This window comes from Eptatretus burgeri, chromosome 13 (genome assembly GCF_056783735.1).
Source record: "Eptatretus burgeri isolate ZD-2024b chromosome 13, Ebu_testis_v1, whole genome shotgun sequence".
In the NCBI taxonomy this organism is placed as follows: Eukaryota; Metazoa; Chordata; class Myxini; order Myxiniformes; family Myxinidae; genus Eptatretus; species Eptatretus burgeri.
This window is the reverse complement of record NC_140973.1, coordinates 81094028-81113947: the sequence shown is the minus strand read 5'-3', so window position 1 is coordinate 81113947 and position 19920 is coordinate 81094028. Positions and strand designations below refer to the sequence as shown.

Here is a 19920-nt window from a genome sequence, read left to right as displayed (position 1 = left end):
GTCAAAGTGTGAGATTGCTGGTCAAAGTGTGAGACTCCTGGTTCAAATGGGAGATGGCTGGTCAAAGTGTGAGACTCCTGGTCAAAACAGGAGATGGCTGGTCAATGAGAGACTCCTGGTCAAAGTGGGAGACTCTTGGTCAAAATGAGAGCCTCTTGGTCAAAGTGTGAGACTCCTGGTCAAAACGGGAGATGGCTGGTCAAAGTGTGAGCCTCTTGGTCAAAATGTGAGACTCCTGGTAAAAATGTGAGATTGCTGGTCAGTGAGAGACTCCTGGTCAAAATGAGAGCCTCTTGGTCAAAACGGGAGATAGCTGGTCAAAGTGTGAGCCTCCTGGTCAAAGTATGAGACTCCTGGTCAAAGTATGAGACTCCTGGTCAAAATGGGAGATGGCTGGTCAAAATGTGAGACTCCTGGTCAAAATGGGAGATGGCTGGTCAGTGAGAGACTCCTGGGCAAAATGAGAGCCTCGTGGTCAAAGTGGGAGACTCGTCAGCATTTGAAACATAACTGGTGGGCAAAAGCTCCCTTGTTGTTGACATGAAAGCTCACCCTATTTACTGCTGCAGATAGCACTGCATCGACACTACTCCAAGACTGAATTAAGCAGGAATTTTGAACATGGGAACACTAACTTGTCTGTACGAAAGCACGAAGCAATTAACCAATCAGGTCAGGTCAGGTATGGGAGCATGTGCCAGAACAGCGCGTCGCTGCGTCCACTTTCCGCCGGTACTCCGGGGGCCTCCGTCTGGCCATCCCCCAGGCAGATGCCAGGCCCATCCCCATCTCCTTGAGATGATGGTCAACCTGCTGCAACCATGAGGCACGTGGTCGGCCCACTGGCCTCCTCCACTCATGAGACTCCCTCGCTGAGAGAATCTGGTGAGCAGGATCAGCGTCAGGAAAACGAGCCACATGTCCATACAGCCGCAGCTGACGCTCACGGACTATGCAGGTAACAAATCTCATCCGAGTCTCTCTCAGCAACCGCTCGTTGGACACAAAATCCGACCAGCGATAGCCAAGGATTCTCCGAAGAGACCTGGTACCAAAGGAATTAAGTCTCCGTCTCAGATCCTTGGTCAGAGTCCAAGTCTCGCACCCATAGAGCAAGACTGGAAGTACCAAGGACCTGAAGACTCGGACTTTCGTCCTCCCGCACAGGTACCGGCAGCGCCACACCCCATGATCCAGTGAATCCATGACTCCCCAGGCCCGACCCAGACGTCTATTGACCTCCGGCTCACAACCTGCGGAGACATGAATATCACTGCCAAGGTAAGTGAATCTATCCACGACCTCAACATCCTCACCACAAACAGACACAGACAGGACAGCAGCATCCAAGATGTCACCGAAAGCCTGGATCTTTGTTTTGACCCAAGAAATCCGTAATCCCAACGGCTCCGACTCCTCATTCAGCACCTCGAGGGCCCCCAAGAGGATGTCTAAAGTCTCCGCAAAGATGACTGCATCATCTGCAAAATCAAGGTCCGAGATCTTGACATTGCCAAACGATGCACCGCAACTTGATCTCTCCGACATCCTCCCAAAAATCCAGTCCATACAAGTGCTGAAAAGTGTGGGGGCAAGTACACATCCCTGACGAACTCCAGTAACAACTGGAAATAAGTCAGAGGCGGTACCACCACACTTCACAGCACTCTCAGTACCAGAGTAGAGTTCAGACATCAGATCGATCAGTTTCGGTGGCACCCCACGAAGACCAAGAATCCTCCAGAGGACATCCCGATTCACTGAATCGAACGCTTTACAGAGATCAACATAGGCTGCAAGCAGCCCCTGCCGAAACTCTCGTCTGCGTTCAGTGAGGACACGAAGAGCAAGGATACGGTCAATCGTTGACCTCTTTGGTGTAAAGCCTGACTGCTCTGGACGCTGGTGCTCAAGCAGATGGTGGCGAACCCTATCAAGAATTATCCGAGCAAAGACCTTGCCCGGCACTGAGAGCAGCGTCACCCCTCGGTAGTTGTTGCAGTCTTGGCGATCACCCTTCCCTTTCCAGAGAGGGACAACAAGGCCCCTCTTCCAGTCAGTTGGGATGATGCCTGTGTTCCAGGCAGAGCACAAAACTGCATGCAACGACGCGAGTGCAGCATTTCCACCAGCCTTGAGAAGTTCAGCATGGATGCCACAGATCCCTGGAGCTTTGCCCCGTTTCAACTGGTTCACCGCAGCCCGTGTTTCCACAAGCGATGGTGGACCACAGTTGATTCGAGGGTCAGCAACAGGGATTGTAACACCCTTGACGTCCAACTCGACAGCTGGGGGATCAGCCTGGTACAACCGCTCAAAGTAACCGGCCCAGCGGGCCTTCACTTCAGACTCCTCTGTCAAGAGCCTACCACTCTCTGCTCGAACTGCAGTGCTCCGAGGGATGGGCTTGGATGAACGTAATGCGCGAATTCCCCTGTAAGCGGGACGAGAATCACCTGTCCACAGGTGATGCTCTACCCCCTCACAGATTCCTCGCACATAGGCCTCCTTGTCCACCCTCAGTGCACGTACAGTTTTACGCCTCAGCTCCCTGAACAGCTCAGCTCTGCCATTCAGCCTGGCCCTGCGACTCTGGTCAATGGTATCCAGTGTCCCTTGAGAGACAAAATTCTTCTTTGCCCTGCGGTGAACTCCAAGGCATCCACCGGCAACATCAAGGACGGTGGTCTTGAAGGTGCTCCACAACTCTTCAGGACCCCCAAAGCACCCAGACCCCCAAGTGTCCACTCAGCCTGTTCGCAAACTCCTCAGCTACTCTCTCATCCCTGAGCTTGGCAACATCCAGCCTAGGCTGGGATGGTACCATTCTCCAGGATTTAAGGTGCAGCTTTAGAGTTGCTACAACAAGCCTGTGGTCAGTATTGAGGAACTGAGCACTCCGGTAGACCCTGCAGTTCTGGATCATCCTCCAACGACCGTCAATGAGGACATGGTCAATCTCCTTTGCCACACCGCCAGCGTTGGAATACCAAGTCCAGCGATGAGCTTGCGGGCGCTGAAACCATGAACCAGCCACCCTAAGTCCATGACTTCTTGCAAAGTCAAGGAACTTAGTGCTATTCTGGTTCATAGTTCCTGACCCATGGGGACCAACACACACCTCATAACCATCCCTATCAGTTCCAGTCGATGCATTGAAATCCCCCAAGACTAGAAGTGTATCTCGTCTGGGGCACTGATCAACCACAGACTCGAGTGTGGCGTAGAATGCATCCTTCACGGTAAGATCACTCGCCTCAGTCGGAGCATAAATAGAGACCAGGGAAATGACACCCAAGGAGTGACGAATCCTTAATCTCATAATACGCTCGTTGACCGGTGTTACCTCAATTATCATTGGGGTCAGCTTATTGGACACAGCTACAGCAACTCCTGGGTATGGTAACCATCAGAGCGACCAGACCAATAGTAGGTGTAACCACCCACCATTATCTCGCCGCAATCCGGTCTCCGAACCTCAGAGAGAGCTGCAATCCCGATGTCCAAACGCTTGAGCTCAGATGATAACAGAGACAGGTGATCATCCTCTCTTAGGGATAGGACATTCCAGGCACCTACCCGAAGGGACCGCCTCAGGTTAACCCAAGGAGACCGCCGTCTGGTGGACGACACCTCAGCACCACTCCGACACACTCTCCCGCAATCTGACCCAGGGATGTTACCCCGTGGTTTCCCTCCTATCAAAGATTGGGGGTCCCGAAGGCTTTGCCCCAATCCCATCATCCGGTGAGCTGCCCTGCGAAGGGAAGCTGCACAGGAGGTACTCCCACGGAGTGGGTTTTCAGATTTTTTTGCGTTTTTGCGTTTTGTGGAATGAAGGGTTTTACGGTGGCTGGAGTGCAAATCCTGCCACCAACCTCCTAATAAGAAGTAACCCAACTGCAGGAGGACGTCCGCAGACACAGTTGGGCACTAGATATGGATGGCCGTTGGCTCACAAGGAGCTCCTCCGCCCTTTGACAGGTTTTGTTTTTAATCCTGCTGGGTGTCCATATCCAAACACCCTCCTCACCAGAAAACCTGGTGGGGGAGACGGTTTAGTCGCCGACAACCCGACCACGGAACAGGTTAGTACAGGTTTACATGGTACCTGTAGCAGGTCACAGATCGAACCTGACCTGACAAATATTATTATTAACCAATATTATTATTATATTGCCATGTTGTTTAATTGCAGTCCTCCTTTGCACCGTGAATGTGTCTGTTAATGGGCTCTACATTTCTGCAGGGAAATTTGTCCAAGTGGAGTGGCACATTGAACAAAGAGTGGAAGAAGAAGTATGTGACTCTGTGTGAAAATGGCCTGCTTACCTACCACCCTCGTCTAAACGTGAGCTATGTGACCAAGACCCGTCACACAAACCATGTTTTGCACCCGATCTGAGTTCACCGAGTTGTCACCGCACCACTGTTGAATGGGCCGCTTTGGTCGTTGAACAGGTGCCATGACCCAATTTCACAGGTTTCGTCGATTTCTACTCCACGAAAAGCACTATGAACCCATGAGCAACATCTGAGATGTGTGTGTGCGTGCGTGTGTGTGTCTCTTCCCTCTTCACAAGAAACACCATTTTAAAGATTGCATTTGTCGGACTTGCCATCGGTGGTTATCGTGTCATCACGAATTAACATTGCTGAACAGCAACTCACAATCATTCAGCTGGTTTACTAATGTTTAGATTTTTGTGACATTTTTCCAAGAAAATATTGTTTTCATGTTGGAATAGAGTGCAGGTATCTCTTGTAGCCAAGTGGAGGCACCAACTGTTTAGTTGGAAAGCAAATTATTGGATTGAAACCAATTTTGATTTATCAAATCTGTTTGTCCACATCAAGCCAATGATCGAATGGATTGTGGGCTTTATGAGTGACATCGAGATTCTTAACCACAGGAATACATGCAGAATGTGAACGGAAAGGAGATAGACCTACTGAGCACCACCGTGAAGATTCCTGGAAAACGACCTCCTCGAGCATTCTCTCCTGGTACCAGTCCTCGCACAAGCTCTTCCACTCGCCCCGTGTCTGCCGATGGTGGGCACGGTACACGTAATGGTGAGTGAATTTTTTTTTTGGTGTGAACGTCAGCCAGGAGCTATTCACTGTGTACTTGAAGCTTGAAGGACTGCTTTATTGGTTTCCACAACAACAGTGGCAACTGAGCAGATTCTTCATCGAACGTAACATCACAGCAAATGTTGGCTGTTGATTTTTCTTTTATTGGCTGCAACATCTAGATGAAAGGAAGAGTGGGATAACAGAGGGTAATGAGGCAATGCTCTGACAGTGGGGCACTGGGGTCATGGGTGGATGCACAATAAAGGAACAAAATAGAAGGTAAAAAGGGTGAAGGGAGGAATCACAGCAACCTGTAAGGAAGAGTGCTGGGTTTGGTGTGGTTAAAGAGGGTATAACACATTGCATATAAGGATGAGGGAGAGCATGGGATGATGACGCACCATCAAGTTGAAACCGTGGAGGGAAGAGTGTGATGGACGAGTCTCTGGAAGGCAGTTCCAAAAACGTTAGGAGAGGTAAAGAATATTGGAGATTTGCAGAAAGTCCTGCTTTGGGGAGTTCAACCAAGAGGCAGTTACTGGTGGAAGGTATACATCCTGGAGGAGCTGGGGAGGGTTGGAAGATTAAGAGAGCAGAGGCAGCAAGTAAAAAAACAGAGCTTACCGACCTGCCTGCAATGTGAGAACGATAGTCCCTGAGCTTTGGTCTCAGTGCAGGAGATCCCAATACAGGAGAACCCGATCGTGTCTTTGCATCGCTTTTTAATAGAAAGTGCAAGAGCATATTTGGAACATATTCTCATGGATCATGGAAATGTTTTGTTTTGTTTTTTCACCGTATGTGAGGCTATTTTTCCCCATTTGACTTGTGTGTGTGAGTCTAACTTAGGCGACTCGAAAAAAAAAACAAAAAAACGTGAAACTCACCACGTGCGTGTGTGTCTCTGTGTCTCTCTCTCTTCCTGATTTGCCATGTTGTGTAGCATTGATGCGACTTCATATTAGAGTGTTGAGTAAAAACGTGAGGTGACCGAGTGTAAATACCCTCGACAGTGAAAGTGAATTTACTCAATAATGTCTGATGTTGTAGGAAATGGACATCTTGTTTTGGAGCAATAATAGTGTATGTATGATGATATCATGAGTTTTTTTTTATTTGAGATATTGTTGTGCATACCTTTTTATGTTTTTTTAAATTTTATTCTTTCTTCTCTGTAATTTCTTTCTCATTTATCAGTGTGTGAATCGGAAAAGGGGACCCAGGATCTTCGACCTTCTTCTGTCTCCAGCATTGAACAAGGAGCCACTTCATATTCTGGCACAGGTAACAAAACTAACAATGAGCGAAGGGTCTGGAAGAAGGTTGGTTGGGGGGGGAGGGGAGAGCTTGTTTCTGGAGGATCACAACCAGGACTGTTCCTGAAGGATTCTCAATAGGTTGAAATGAACCATTTAACCCTCGCTGCATTCCTTATACTCCCCTCCACAAGACCTACATGCCTTGTTTTGCTCACCCCACTCTGCTGCTGGAACAATTACTCTTCCATCCCACTAGGTGGGTCCAGAGTTGGAAACACCTCAAGGATATAGTGGTCTATGGCTTCTCTACCAAAATCTGTTGACCTCTGCCCACCTTTGTTGGCAGAGGTAATGTTTTCACCCCAGTCTGTCTGTTTGTTTGTTTGTTTGTTTGCCTGTGGACAGTTAATCTCAAAAAGTTGTGGATGGATTCAGACAACATTTGGTGGAGAGGTTGGGTATGTGACAGAATAATTTATTTACTTTTGGTGAAGATCTGAATCCGGATCCGGATACGATAAAAAAAAATTTTTAAGTGATTCTTCACGATTGAGAGATGGGGTCAAAAACGATATGTGGCATGATATATTTTTTTAAGTTGTGGATGAATTGTTTATGTAACGAGAACAAGCCGATTGGATTTTGGTTCAGATACGGATGCAGATCTGGCCTATCAGTGGAATCCAAAAAATAAACTGTTCAGCCTGGCAGAGGTGTGTGCTCCACTGAGTGTCATTCCAGTTAATTGTTACATTCTGGGTTATTTCTGAGTTAAAGTAAGAAATACATATTCATTCGAGTTTAGTCAAGAAATAATTCATAGATCTGCAATTTTGACAAAGCTACATCCACTAAGCATGCTTGCTCAGACAATAGCATGCATTTAACTGAATATGGATTGCCTGTCCAAGGTGTCTGATAAATCTGGACAAGCCTCTTGAACATCTCATCGATTTGGACTTGTTTTCATGTTACAGGCGTTCCACAGAAATCATCACCAGGACTGTTCCTGGTGGATTCTCAAAAGTTTTAATTGAACCGTTTGACCATCTGTGCATTCCTTGTGCTCCACTCCACAAGACCTCCCTGTCTATTTTTGCTGACTCCACTCCACTGCTGAAATAATCACTCTTACGTCCCACTGAGTGGATCCAGATTGCTTTCAAAGGAAACTCCTCAAACACCATTTTCAGCTTTAGGATTGGAATAAAAGTACCAATGACCCTCTCAGGATACTCATTATCCACTTTGCATAAACTACAAGAGCTGTTTCACCGATGTATTATAACTCTCTTACGTCATATAATGACACTTTATTTCCCCCAGGCAGGCACGTGACTCGGTAGTTTCAGTGCTTCAGTTCTAAGATTCTCCTTTGAATTTGCAGTACACAGCAAACTGCATGAGGATACGTCATTCATTTAGGAGAAGAGGTCAAGTAAAATAACCGTTCTTGCTTGTCCGTGTTCTTCTTTAGGGAGCAGCATTGAGGACTTTGCTTCTGCAGGTTCAAACCCAACAAGCCCCAGCCAAACTTCAAGCCCACCCCAGAGCACCAAACAACAACATCGACGCAAGAGGAACTTTAATCCTGATGCCCTGACTCCAGGTACACTATAGGATGCTTATCGTTAGGTTTCAACAAAGGAGATTATGATAATGCAAATCGGTACACTTGTGGGAAACCCACGGGCATAGACACGCATGTATGACACTTGGACATCATGAGTTCGATGCTGCATGTGGAGTTTTCCAAAATGGGCAATTCATCAGATTCAGAAATGATGTAATGTAAACCATTTATTTACTTCACATAATATGTGAATGCATGCCCATGCACATGTATTACAGTTTGTGATGTGAAACGTACAATTTCACGTAATGTAAAATGTGACTTCAAGACCTTAACTCTTCCCCCTCAGCTTCACCCCTCTCATCCTCCTCTCTCTCACCCTCGCTTTCCTCTCCCTGCATCATGCCAGACCAGATAAATTCAAAACGGCTATTAAAATTCAACTAAAATTAGCATAGATTAAACTACAACATAAAAGTAAAAAAATTAGTTTGGGGCCGATATTAAACTAAAATTAGCCTATATTAAACTAGAACATGGAAATAAAATTAGTTTGAGGCTGATATTAAACTAAAATTAGCCTATATTAAATTAGAACATAAAACTAACATTATTTTGGGGCTGATATTAAACTAAAATTAGCCAATATTTAACTAGAACATGACACTAAAATTAGTTTGGGGCTGAGATGAAACAAAATTTTGCCTACATTTAAATTAGAACATGAAACTAAAATTAGTTTGGGGCCGATATTAAATGAAAAGTAGCCAATATTTAACTAGAACATGAAACTAAAATTAGTTTGGGGCCAATATTAAACTAAAATTAGCCAATATTTAACTAGAACGTAAAACTAAAATTAGTTTGGGGCCGATATTAAACTAAAATTAGCCAATATTAAATTAGAACATGAAACTTAAATTAGCCAATATTTAACTAGAACATGAAACTAAAATTAGTTTGGGGCCGATATTAAACGAAAATTAGCCAATATTAAATTAGAACATGAAACCAAAATTAGTTTGGGGCCGATATTAAACTAAAATTAGCCAATATTTAACTATAACATGAAACTGAAATTAGTTTGGGGCTGAGATTAAAGGAAATTTAGCCGATATTAAATTAGAACATGAAACTAAAATTATTTTGGGGCCGATGTTAAACGAAAAGTAGCCAATATTTAACGAGAACATGAAACTAAAATTAGTTTGGGGCCGATATTAAACTAAAATTAGCCAATATTTAACTAGAACATGAAACTAAAATTAGTTTGGGGCTGAGATAAAACAAAATTTTGCCTACATTAAATTAGAACATGAAGCTAAAATTAGTTTGGGGCCGATATTAAACGAAAAGTAGCCAATATTTAACTAGAACATGAAACTAAAATTACTTTGGGGCTGATATTAAACTAAAATTAGCCAATATTTAACGAGAACATGAAACTAAAATTAGTTGGGGCCGATATTAAACTAAAATTAGCCAATATTAAATTAGAACATGAAACTAAAATTAGTTTGGGGCCGACATTAAACTAAAATTAGCCAATATTTAACTAGTACATGAAACTAAAATTAGTTTGGGGCCGATATTAAACTAAAATTAGCCAATATTTAACAAGAACATGAAACTAAAATTAGCCAATATTTAACTAGAATATGAAACTAAAATTAGTTTGGGGCTGAGATTAAACGAAATTTAACCTATATTAAAGTAGAACATGAAACTAAAATTAGTGTGGGGCCGATATGAAACAAAAATTTACCTATATTAAATTAGAACATAAAACTAAAATTAGTTTGGGGCCATAAAAACTTTTGAACAATCTCATTTCATTTGATAGTAAATGATGCAGAAGAGCTTTCAAAGGTGTCCTACATCGTATGCATGCAATGCATTGCTAGGCTTTTGCACTTTGCCCCCCCAATTCGATCTATGTCACCTTCTGTCCTCTCCCCCCCCCAACTCACACCAACTTTCTATCCCCCCCACCCCCTCTCTCCACTACCCACCAATCACGCCAAACCAGATACATTCAAAACAGCTATTAAAAATGCACTTTTGGCTAGAAACACCAATATTTGTCCGACTTTCTCCCCTTTTGCTGCAACTGGATCTTAAAGTATATTAGTGACGATGAAAATTAAATCAGATGGCAAATTAGACTTAAGATGAAGCCGTGAGGGAGTCTGAATAGACTTTACTTTAAAGGCCTTAATTTCATTTAACATACATTTTTGTCTAAAATCGCCAATATTCGTCTGATTTTTCTCCCCTTTTGCTGCAACCGAGTCTTAATACAACTTTGCCACGATGAAAAGTGAAATCAGATATCGAAGTAGAGTTTGGATAAAGCTGTGAGAGTCAGTGTGAGCCTTACAATAGAGACCTCTGAGGCCTGAGATCCGACACAGAGCAAACAAAATTGTGGCAATTTGATTTTGAATCGCTGCCCTGAATGGACAGACAGAGGGAGAGACAGAAAGACATCCAGACTGGCAGAGAATACATATATCGATTTCTAGGAAATACCACCTGTCACTTCACTGACAGGAATACTGAGAAGGGGGGAGAAAAAGATGGGGAGAGAGAAGGGGTGGAAGAGCGAGGTGGTCGGGAGACCGAGGTGGGGTAGGGGAGCGAGGAAGCAGGAGGGGATGAGGAGGGGTGGTGAGCGATGAAGCAGAAGGGAGTGAGGAGGGGTGGAGGAGCGGGGGGCGGCAAAAAAGCAGGAGCACAAACCGCTCGCTCCGGACGACGCGGTATGAACCACTCGCTCAGGAGGACGGGGCACGGGTTGCTCGCTCTGGACGACAGGGCACGGGCCGCTTGCTCTGGACGACGGGGCACGGGCCGCTCGCTCAGGACGACGGGGCATGGGCCGCTTGCGACGGGGAACGGCCTTATTTAATTATCTTCAAAGCAGGTGTTTTAATTAACCCAAACACCCAATTTCCACTCTTACACTTCCTTGGAGGTTTCTTACTGTGCATGCAAAGTTTCAGGTTGATAGGTTTTATGGTTTTGGAGTTATGGAGGAGATACACACACACACACACACACACACACACACACACACACACACACACACACACACACACACGCACACGCACACGCACACACACGACAGATATCTAAGCCGATACGCTGGGAAAAAATCACAGAATCATTGGAAAGCATCCATATGTGAAAATATAAATAAATGAAAGGAAGTAAATGAAAAAAATAAATACAGGTGAGCGACCTGAGACAACAGTGAAGCATGGTAATTTTGCATGCTGACGGACATCGAAGCCGATAAAGCAGGGGGAAAAAAAAAATCACAGAACCATTGGAAAGCATCCATAAATGAAAAAAATATATATATATATATATATATATATATATATATATATATATATATATATATATATATATATATATATCAAAACTTCAATATAGACATAAACAGAGACATTTGAAGGACATTACCATAAAACAGATGACAAAGAAAACCACAAAGATTTTCCTTGTGCTCTCTTCAAGTGAAATTCACACAAAGTCAATAAGGTAAGGCAGGACAGTCTCATGGACACCTATCAACAAAGTAAATTCCGATTGGATGTTCTCTGATGACTCATGCATCATCAACTCCCGACGGTTTAGGTGGGAGGAGCCTATTCAGTGTTCAGCTCTCCAATTGGAGGTTGCAGAGTTTGAGGCGGAGCCCCTAAGGCTGTTGTAGAATCTTCTTCATCAACATCCGTGATCGTGAGACGAGTTCGTGTTCCTCTTCTTTGCACAAATAAGCAAAATGAGTGGAGAAACTCTTTTTGCCGACATAACTGGGGTCCATGGAATAAATAAATGTCGCTTCTAGTATTCGGAGATGCGTTTTACTTCGTCCTCTACTCAATATCTTGAATGCATCCATATTATAATGTTCAGCACAGTTTGCATTCTCAATCAAATGCTGTCCAATAGCAGATGCACACGATGTTGGGATTGATGCTGGGACCTTTCTACAAGCACGTACCGTCTGTATTCGTGTACCAATTGTGTTTTTCGTGATTGACAGAATCAAACAGCACGTCCCTTTGTCCGAGTCTGGGTAGTTCTGCCCACATAACCGAGCATCACACCAGCTCTTAAATAATATTGCTAAGTTTTGAGGCAGGCAAAACATCCTTAATTGCAGGAATCAGGTGTCAAGAGGTGAAAATCACCCTTGGACAAACAGCCAGATCCGTGTTTGAGAGACATCTTTTGATTTGCTCCTCATATCTTTGTGACATTTTCCTTTTCCAAGGAATATTGATGTTGACTGGGCACTTTTCAGGACTCATCCTCCATTAATCTGTGGCAGTGAGGAATTTGTACATAAACCTGATATACTTAGGATATCCATTCTCACTGAGGATGCCAGCAATCTTGTCCATCTCTGTATGAAGTTTGGAATTGGAACATATCCTCTTAGCTCGACTCACTAATCCATTGATCAAACCAATCTTGTATCTCGTTGAACTAAAAGAGTCCCATCGAGTATACTGGCCGCTGAAAGTGGGCTTTCTATAGATGGATGGAGTAAATGAAGATGCAGATCTCTCTACGAGGACACCCAGAAAGGGTAAGCAATCAGAATGTTTCAATTCAATCGTAAACTTGAGGGCAGGATGAAGAGAATTCAATTCATTCAAGAAGCGGTCACAGACTTCACGAGATACAAACAGGTAAAATGTCATCCACATATCTGTAGTACACGATGGGGGGTTGAGAAACCTGCAACTTGGTCAACTTCTGCAGTTATTGATAGCCAAAAAAGATGTTTGCTGATGTTGGGCCCAAAGGAGAGCCCCTGGCCAGCCCATCAATTTGGACGAACATAATGTTATTAAAGCAAAACTCGACATCTCTTGTAGCCATGTTCATCAATTCCATGAAGACCGATTCAGAAATTGGCGAATGCTCAAGTTCCATGTGATACAGCAAATGTGCACATATATCAATGGTCTCTCTCAAAGGGACATTTGTAAACAGGCTATCAATGCCATCAGCAAAAGTGAAAGAATCTTTGATGACGAACCTGGAGACTGACTCGAGCACTGGTTGCAGTAACTCTCCCAGCCATTTCACTAGCTGATGTTGGGCAGAGCCGACCATGGACAGAATTGGTCTCAGTGGAACATTCTGCTTGTGAGCCTTCGGTAGACCGTACATTCTCATACGAAGAGAGCCTACCGGCTTGATCCTCTTGTATTCCCTCAACAGTTCACCACGTTTATGCAGTTGGAGAAACTTCTTACCGATTTCACTCTCCTAGCGTGACGTACGGTCATGTGTATCCACCCTTCCCAGCTGTCGAAACTTTGACTTATCCTGTAGGATAACCAACATTTCGTTCACATAGTCCACCTGGTTTAAAATAACCACACTAGAGCCTTTGTCAGGTTTACAGATGTGGATTTCAGGGTTTCTTCCGACTGATATTAATATACGGTACCTTCCGGGTGACGTAGAAAGCTGAAATTTCATGTGCCGACAGACATCAAAGCCAATACACGGGGGGGGGGGGGGGGGATCACAGAACCGTCCGTCAGAAAGTGCCCGTAAATGAAAATATAAATAAAAGAATAATATATATATATATGATTGTTTAGAGTAGTGGTTCTCAAAGTGGTCCCAACCGCCCCCCAGTGGGCGCTGGGAACTTTCAGGGGGCCGCTCCAGACTCCACGAGTGATAGAGGGGCGCTGGCAATGATTTGGGGGGCACTGGCGATTTAGAGGAGCAGCGGTGATTAGGAGCGCTCATTGGGCTTCCTGCAGTCTGAATAGGTTACCAGTCTGAACAGGAACAAGATCGGTAGGGTCCGAAGTTTTGGGGGTCATGGCCATCGGTCAAAATTACAAATTTTCCATTAAAACTAAAACATGGTTAGGAAAATACAACTTTACGGGAAAACGGCCGGCTCAGACACTGTCAAATTGTATCCACAGGTGGGTAATGAATCTCGGACGACCCCATTAACTTTTGGGTCCAATTAGGTCAAAGGTCAAGGTCAGGTCACGAAAAGGTCAAAATCATTTTACGGTCATAACTTCGTCAAAAATGGTTTAATTGACTTCAAACCAAGACTAAAATATTCCTTATTCTATTCCTTATAATCAACATTCAGGTTAAGGATGTTTCAAATTTAAATTTGATCCCCAAAATAACTTTATGCCTTAAATGGGCGGGATTTGTTGTGCCTGGCACCACTTGTTATTATTATTTTTTCATCTGAATATTTGTCAAAAATTAGCATTCAGGCAACTGTAGTAAAGACATTCTTTGCACATGTGAATGGACACCGACGTAGTGAGCAGGATGACTTTTTATTTTAAAGAAGAAGAGGAAGAGAGAAAGATGGTTGTCCAATTACAAATAAGCAGTCATAAATAAATTCATAAATGTGTGAAAATATAATATACCATTTATTGTTTAACAAAACCATACTCAAAAACTGCAAGCTCCACCTAACCAACTTATGCACAGTCTGGATAGGTTAAAAACAAGTAAAATAGACATAGAATGTCATAGCCCCCGTTGTTTCAGTAATTTTTCTGTACGGAGTTAAACGGCGTGCCCATTCTTATGTACAAGTAAAATGGCCGCCAGTCTGCCAGGCGGCCATCTTTGATCAGATCGCAAAATAAAGTGAGATGCACGTGTATGCTGTCATGCACTGTGCACGTGCCAAGTGTAAACAAAATTGGACCATGCACGTCTGAGAAATGGTTGGGGACACATTTGAGCCACAAAATGGCCGCTAGTCAGCCATCTTGGATCTGATCTTGGAAACCAAATGACATGCATATGTAAGCCTTCATTCCTTATCTGTGTGTCAAGTTTGAACAACATCAGTAAATGCATGTCCGAGAAATGGTTGAGGACGTGTTCAACATCGGGGGTGTTTTTTACAACTAAAATGGCCGCCAGTCGACCATCTTGGATCGCATTATGAAACGAGACGATGTGTATATGCATACGATCATTTTGTTGTCTTTGTGCCAAGTACAAATAAAATCGGTCCATACTTGTCCAAGATATGGTTGTGGACGCACGCATGCACGCACACAAAAATCAAGACTAAATCCATGTCCCAGTTTGGGACTAAGTCCAACGGGGGCTAAAAAGCCTTTGATAGTGTCCCACATTCATGGATTATAAAATGCATTCAAGTATGTGAAATTGATCCCCAAATAGTCACACTGATTGAGAAAGCAATGCCACTCTGGAACACAACTCTGATACTTCCTGATCTTAAACTATTCGCACCAAATGATAAGAAATTGGCAGATGAACTGAAACAAGTAAATCAATACTCGGAGGACATCCAAATGGAGTTTGGTCTTGACAAATGTGCCAAGTGCACATTTGTACGAGGAAAAACAAAAAGAACAGACAACATCTCAATCGATCAAAGGACAACAATGCAGGAACTAGAAAATTAAGCCTACAAGAAAACGACCTTGGAATAGAAGAAGGCCCCCAGGTGCAACACAAAAAAAATGCATCAAATAATCAGCAAAGAGTACCTATGCAGAATAAGACTAATTCTAAAGTCAGTCAGTCTCAGTCTCAGTCTCAGTCTCAGTCTCAGTCTCAGTCTCAGTCTCAGTCTCAGTCTCAGTCTCAGTCTCAGTCTCAGTCTCAGTCTCTCTCTCTCTCTCTCTCTCTCTCTCTCTCTCTCTCTCTCTCTCTCTCTCTCTCTCTCTCTCTCTCTCTCTCTCTCTTATAAACCAACTTCCAGTGCCTGTGTACCAATATAGCTGTGCAATTTTCAATGGGCCACAACTGGAGATCAACAATCTAGACATGGAACCAAGGAAACGTCTAACTATTCACAAGATGTTCCACAAAAACCAATGCATACCGAGGTTATACTTACCAAGACGAGAAGGAGGCGGCGGTTTGATGGAGCTTAACCAAGTGCACAGAACAATCATGTGTCAGACTGGTGGAGCAGGTGAAAAGCTCAACAGACTATTGGATAGCATTTGTACATGAGCAAGAAAACAATAAAGCAGAAAAGGGATCTTTGATGGACACTACACAGATAAACATAAACAGAAACAAACACAGCCCCAGTGATTGCAAAGGGAAAAAAGGAAATTATAAAAATAAATATCAGCAGAAATACTCTGACAAATGGGAGAATGACAAAAGATCAAGAAGATTTTTTTTTAAAGAGCTTGACAGGACAGGGATTGACAAGGAAGGCTGTTTGGAATTGCTAAGAAGAGGGCAAATTAGTTGAGATGGAGAACGAGTCATCATCAATGGCCAAGACCAAGGACACTGCACTCATGCCTTTAGGAAAACGGTGGGATTGAGCCAATTGGACAAATGCAGGTTTTGTGGGGAAGAAACAGAAAGTACCAGTCACCCCCTTTTGGGATGTAAAAAACTCATGTCAGAACAGTTGCACACAGAAAGCCAATACTGCGTCTGTGGAGTAATCCACTGGCACATCTGTAAATATTTCAACACCCCGGCCCCAGAACAATCATGGAAACACAAACCAAGTCCGATCCTTGAAAATGAACATGTAATGCTCACACGTGACAAGATTATCCCATCAAGTGTGGACAATGGATACAAAGCATTGTATCCGAACGTAGTGCTCAAACACTAAAAGGAAACGTCAGCATTGTTGATTGAGGTTTCAGGTCACAATGGCTTTGGAGTAAATGCTACAGGAATCAGGGAAATGTCCAAATATCAGGATCTGAAAAATGAGATCAAGAGGATTTGGAAATTGTGGAAAGCTGAAATTGTACCAGTGATAGTTAGAGCTTCAGCAATGACAAAGAAAACCCTAACTTGGTATTTAAAAATCATTCCGGGAATATCACTACAAACGAACTACAAGTGGAGGCTGTCAGAGGTTCAGTGAAGATTTTGAAAAGATCCCTTGGAACGAGGACATGAGAACAAAGTTTCTTAGTTTAGTTCATGAATCATGATCCTTTACAGAAAAGGAGGTGCAGATTTTGAGATCTGGGAGAACTTCCTCCCACCTCCTGAAACCCAAAAATGGACATAACAACGAACGGGTGAAAAAAAATTGATTTATGAGAAATAGTTGTGTATCATTGACACAATTGATTTATATCAGGACCTGTCCGTTTTACATGACATACGTCATGGCACTCGGCTCACGGAGAGTGTCCGTATTTAATCTTCTTAAATACATTTTATTAAGAATTGCAAGTTTTTATCCCCCGCCGCGTGGCGGAAGGGGGATATTGTTATTATTGTTACATTGCCCTTCGTCTTGTGAAATTAATTTTGGACAACAAATTTGGGGCAAATGTGCATGTGCAGTCTGAGCTCTCTGGTGTGGTGCCTGAGCTGTCTGTCCTTTTAGTATCATTTATAATTGATTAACAATAGCAGTATGATGCTGTATTGTGTAATATGTGGATGAGTGCTTAAGTTTTATGGTACTTTGTGGTGCAGTCAGCACTTAGTATATTGTGAACCAGTCCTTTTTTTTCTACAAATACGACCTTGTTTGGAGAAACAGAGTAGGCAATTATATATCTCTATCTCTATCTCTATCTCTCTCTCTCCTCCATGAGCTGAATCTTTTGTACGACAAAAGTATATTTTTATCTTGCCAAAACGAAGTTTTTGTAAGATATGTTAGTCAGCTTGTATGTTTTTTTTTTGTCTGTAATCACATATAAAAAATTATGCAGAGCACAGTTATCATTGGAAATTTTTGTAACTTCACATATCAGAGGCCTATAGAGGTCCTTTTCAGCGCATAAAATTTTGAAGGTCAAGGTCAAAGGTCAAGGTCACTTTGTTGCAAATCAGGGGAGTCGACGAAACCCTTATTTTTTGAGTAATTTTGATCGGATCGTCTTCAAACTTCATGGGAATATAGTTGATGGTCTGGCGCTCAGCCGATTAATTTTTGGTGGCGATTGGCCTTGACCTTCATGATTAGTGCCTAAGGTCAAACATATTTGACCCCAAGGTCAAATTTTCAAGTTTTAGGAACCATATCGTGTAGTACCTCAAATTGAACACCTCGGTGAGTGCTTTCTGGATATGTCAAGCTTGAGACATTATGACGTCATTTTTCATGACAAATGAGGCAAACGCATATTTTTCATGGTTACTCTGTAGAACGATTCTCATCGGAATCTCTCGTAGGCAGATATTCCTCAAGGAGTCGCTCCTGGTGGATAGCAGCTCTGTTCACCTCAGTGTGACCTTAAAAGAAGTCACACGTGGTCACCTTTTGGCAAGATACGGGTCACCCTGCGGGTGACATTGGTTTATTTTGTTTGTTTGTTTTTAGCAGAAATGAATTTTGGTAAATTTATATCGAGGTTGAGTTGATTGAGCAAGGTTGGAGGAAAAGAGGTAGACCATGGTTGAGATGGGAAGATTGTGTGAGCAGGGATATCAATAAGGTGGGGGTGGTTGGAGAATGTACAGAGTTAGCTGAGGAGATGGGGAAGTGGAGGAGTATCGTGGTTAAGACAGGGCAGAAGCTCGGTACCATGATACCTCGCCCCTTATAAATGGAAGTGAAGGAAACAAGGATAAATCAATCAGCATCACTTGTCAAACCTCCAATATGGTGACGAAGTGGTAACAAATCATTGTGCTTCATGACCTGGGGATATAAACTTGTGAATTGTGAACGCCGGAGTAATACAGCTTGTTGTTTGGATGTCATGTGACATGTTAACAAACAAAATGTCCACAAATCGTAGTTCCGTACATTTTTCTCTCCCCCAAGTAGAGCTTTGGTTTCCGTTTTTCAATCCCCTCCTTCACAGCATTACCCGTCGAGTCAGGCTTCACTATATATTTGAGCTGTCGAAGTTTGATGTGCGGTGGTTTGTATCGTTCCTGACTTTCCTTTCAGAGCCTGATGATGCGTACGAGTTCACCATTGTGTCGCTGAGCGAAGAAAGCTGGTTGTTCAGGGCAGATGGGCCGGAAGAGCAACAGGCCTGGGTCTCCGCGATCCAGGCACAGATTCTGGCCCGCCTGCAGGCTTCTGAAGGAAACAAAGTCAAAGTAAGAGGGTGCCTGGAGAAGCAAGGTGGATATGTGTGACCCACGTTGTATCCTCCACTACGGGCCAGCATGAGTTCATGACAAATGCTAGGACAAAACATTATTTGTTCAAATAATCCAACTTTTTAATCTGCAGAACAATAAAAGAACAAATGCAATAGCACATGACATTAACAGCAGTTAACTCTTTAAGGACACTGATGACAATGATTAACTGTAATGACAGCCTATAATGGGTGACAGTGATTACAAAAGGTGGGTGACCAGCCATAGCTGCTTTCCAGAAATGGTGACCCTTTAATCCAGAGTAGATTGGCATTGTGGAAGAAACTCAACCTATTTGGTGAGACAATGGAAAACCTTTTAGGAGAAACCTCACTACTCTGCTTTATGTAAACGAGCGGACATCACCGCCCTTTTGGCGGGATAAAATTGTCAAGATTCGCACTGCGATCAATATAGTCATCACTAGGATGAGTCATAAGGTGAGGCAAGCGTGTGATAAAGATGCAGCACTGTAATTACCAATGTTGTAATCACCGTTGTGAGAGGTGTAGAAACATGAGGTGAGAAATCATGTGATTTGCCACACCACCTAGCCGAGACAGACCATTGTTTTCCGACGTGGATAGACAAGATAACAATATACAGAAACAACGATGCTGGGAAAAATGGTCACACCCAATTGGTCAGACGAGTGAAGGTAAAAACAGGCCCATCCAATTGGCCAGTGTCGCAACCAATCAACGAGTGAATGACACAACTACAGCCACACATCCAGTATTTATATTATCGTAGATACGATTAGATAACCCGGTTCCACCAAACTTTTGTAAAGGAATTTGTTCCTAATTGAGTGTGGATTTTTTAGCGAATGTCATCTGACATCATAATAGCAGGAACCCACAGAAATTCCATGTCATGTAAAATGTGACCAAGTCC

At 43.3% G+C, this 19920-nt stretch overlaps 1 protein-coding gene across 1 annotated transcript in view; it reads left to right on the top strand.

The window, feature by feature from the left end:
* The window catches only part of LOC147014908 (arf-GAP with GTPase, ANK repeat and PH domain-containing protein 1-like), an 88834-nt gene that overhangs the window by 65320 nt on the left and 3594 nt on the right, over positions 1-19920 (top strand). The window contains exons 10-14 of the mRNA XM_085853358.1: positions 4250-4351; positions 4914-5076; positions 6277-6363; positions 7816-7947; positions 18824-18978. Coding sequence (XP_085709484.1) covers positions 4250-4351; positions 4914-5076; positions 6277-6363; positions 7816-7947; positions 18824-18978 — 639 coding nt within the window. The remainder of the gene's footprint in view (positions 1-4249; positions 4352-4913; positions 5077-6276; positions 6364-7815; positions 7948-18823; positions 18979-19920) is intronic.